Source organism: Rhea americana, unplaced genomic scaffold (genome assembly GCF_003343005.1).
Source record: "Rhea americana isolate MKP2758 unplaced genomic scaffold, rheAme1 scaffold_171, whole genome shotgun sequence".
NCBI lineage: Eukaryota > Metazoa > Chordata > Aves > Rheiformes > Rheidae > Rhea > Rhea americana.
The window spans coordinates 1,949,683-1,951,622 of NW_028185828.1; the positions used below are offsets into that span (position 1 = coordinate 1,949,683).

General features: G+C 73.6%; 2 protein-coding genes across 2 annotated transcripts in view; both read left to right on the forward strand.

The window, feature by feature from the left end:
- Positions 1 to 6: 6 nt before the first annotated feature.
- On the forward strand, positions 7 to 999 carry TIMCC (TIM double twin CX3C motif chaperone). Its single transcript, XM_085301040.1, has 3 exons — positions 7 to 115; positions 554 to 694; positions 762 to 999. The coding sequence occupies exons 1-3, from the start codon at positions 29 to 31 to the stop codon at positions 948 to 950; spliced, it is 417 nt and encodes a 138-aa protein (XP_085157166.1). The 5' UTR covers positions 7 to 28; the 3' UTR covers positions 951 to 999.
- A 797-nt stretch (positions 1,000 to 1,796) lies between these two features.
- The window catches only part of SNRPG (small nuclear ribonucleoprotein polypeptide G), a 1,560-nt gene continuing 1,416 nt past the window's right edge, over positions 1,797 to 1,940 (forward strand). Inside the window, exon 1 of the mRNA XM_085301042.1 lies at positions 1,797 to 1,938. Within this exon, the coding sequence (XP_085157168.1) occupies positions 1,878 to 1,938 (61 nt within the window). The 5' untranslated portion in view covers positions 1,797 to 1,877. The remainder of the gene's footprint in view (positions 1,939 to 1,940) is intronic.

The following is a 1,940-nucleotide window of genomic DNA, read 5'->3' on the forward strand; positions in this document are numbered from 1 at the left end:
CCCGGGAAGCGGATGGGCCGGGCCGGGCATGGCGGAGGCGGCGCAGGGCCGGGTGCAGGCGGCCGTGGAGAGCATGGTGCAGGGGCTGGAGCGGGACAGCATCCGCGGCATGCAGGTACGGGCGCCGCCGCGGCCCCCGCGAGCGCTCCGCACCCGCCGTGCAAGCTCCGGGCAGCCCCTGTGCGCGCTCTGTGCAAGCTGCGTGCACCCCTGTGCACACTCTGCAAGCTCCATGCTCCCCTGTGCACGCTCTGTGTACTCCTGCGCAAGCACTGTGCAAGCTCTGTGAACCCCTGAACAAGCCCCGTGCACACACTGTGCAAGCCCTGTGCACACTCTGTGCAGCTCCTGTGCAAGCATCGTGCATGCTCTGTGCATCTCTGTGCCTGCCCTGTGCAAGCTCTGCATGCTGTGCTGCCTGGCCCATGCACCGCTGCGCAAGCAGGAGGGCAGCGCTTTGCAGAGGACCCTGGGCCCGCCGGCTCCGTGCATGCTTGTTGCACACGGGGCACGACGCAGGGCGCTGACAGCACCACGGGTCCGCTGTCCGCAGGGCGCCATGTTCCGGTGCAGCGCACGGTGCTGCGAGAGCAGCACGGCCTCCATGCAGCAGGTGCAGCAGTGCATTGAGCGGTGCCACGCGCCCCTGGCGCAGGCGCAGGCCATCGTCACCGGCGAGCTGGAGCGCTTCCAGGTGAGGGCCGGGGCGGGCAGCGGGGGCAGCGGGCGGCGCGGCCGCTCACAGCCCTCTCCCCACRCAGGACCGCCTGAGCCGCTGCACGCTGCACTGCAACGACAAGGCCCGSGACTCGCTGGAGGCAGGCGGCACCGAGGCGCGGGTGCGGGCGCAGCTCGACGCCTGCGTGGCCGCCTGTGGCGACGAGCACCTGCGCCTCCTGCCCGCCATGGCCCGGAAGATGAAGGAGAGCCTGGCCACCCTGGAGCAATAGCACCGGGCGCTGGGCTGTGGCCCTGGGTTTATTAAAGGAGAGGAGCAGAGCTGGGCCCTGGCGGCGCCGTGGCGGTGGCAGCGGTGCGCGAGGCGTGGGTGGCAGGGGCGCCGCGGGGGTGGGGGTCTGGGTGCTGGCAAGGGGGGGAGCTGCCTGCGGAAGGGCCGGTGGCCACGGGGTCGGCATGCATGGGGCTACCGCCACGTGCGTGCGAGGGGCAGTGACCCGCGGTGAGCATGGGTGCGGTGTGGGGGCGATCCTGCACGTGCGCGTTGTGTGGCACAAGCCCCGCGCTCGTGCAAGGCGCAGGGGCATCCCTGGGTGTGTGCAAGGCGTGGGGCGWCCGCTGCGTGTGTGCAGGGAGTGGGGTGATCCGTGCATGGTGTGGGGCAACCCCTGGGTGCAGGGGGGGGGGATCCTTATGTGTGTGCGAGGTGTGCGGTGGTCCCTCGGGTGTGCAGGGCGCGGCGGGAGCCCGGCGCGTGTGCGGGGCGCGGGCGGCGGCGCCGGTCCCGCTGCGTGGAGCGGCGCGCGTGTCCGCGGGGGAAGCCCGGCGGCGCTGGGAGCACGTGGCGCTCTCCCCGGCCGTATTGACCCGCGTACGCGCGCAGTTCGCGTTCCCAAGGCGGTGCCGCCGTCGGCTCCGGGAACGGCCGGCCGCAGGAGCCTTCCGGCGGCAGCGACTTCACCCCCCCCCCCGCGGGGGTGTTCCCGCGGGGCCTCCGAGGGCGTTTCGCGCCACAGCTGCCGCCCCTCTATTCGGGGGAATGCGGTAACCGCCGCGCGAAGGGGGGGCCACCTTGCGGGGAGGGGCGAGGGGGGACGCGCGGTCGCCATTGGCTGGCGCGCGGGCGGGCGGCGGCGCGGTGACGTCAGACGGCGGCGCGAGCGGCAGAGAGGACGGCGGCCCCGCGCTGAGGAGACGCCATGAGCAAGGCGCACCCGCCCGAGCTGAAGAAGTGCGTACCGGCGCGGGGGCGGCGGGGCCGC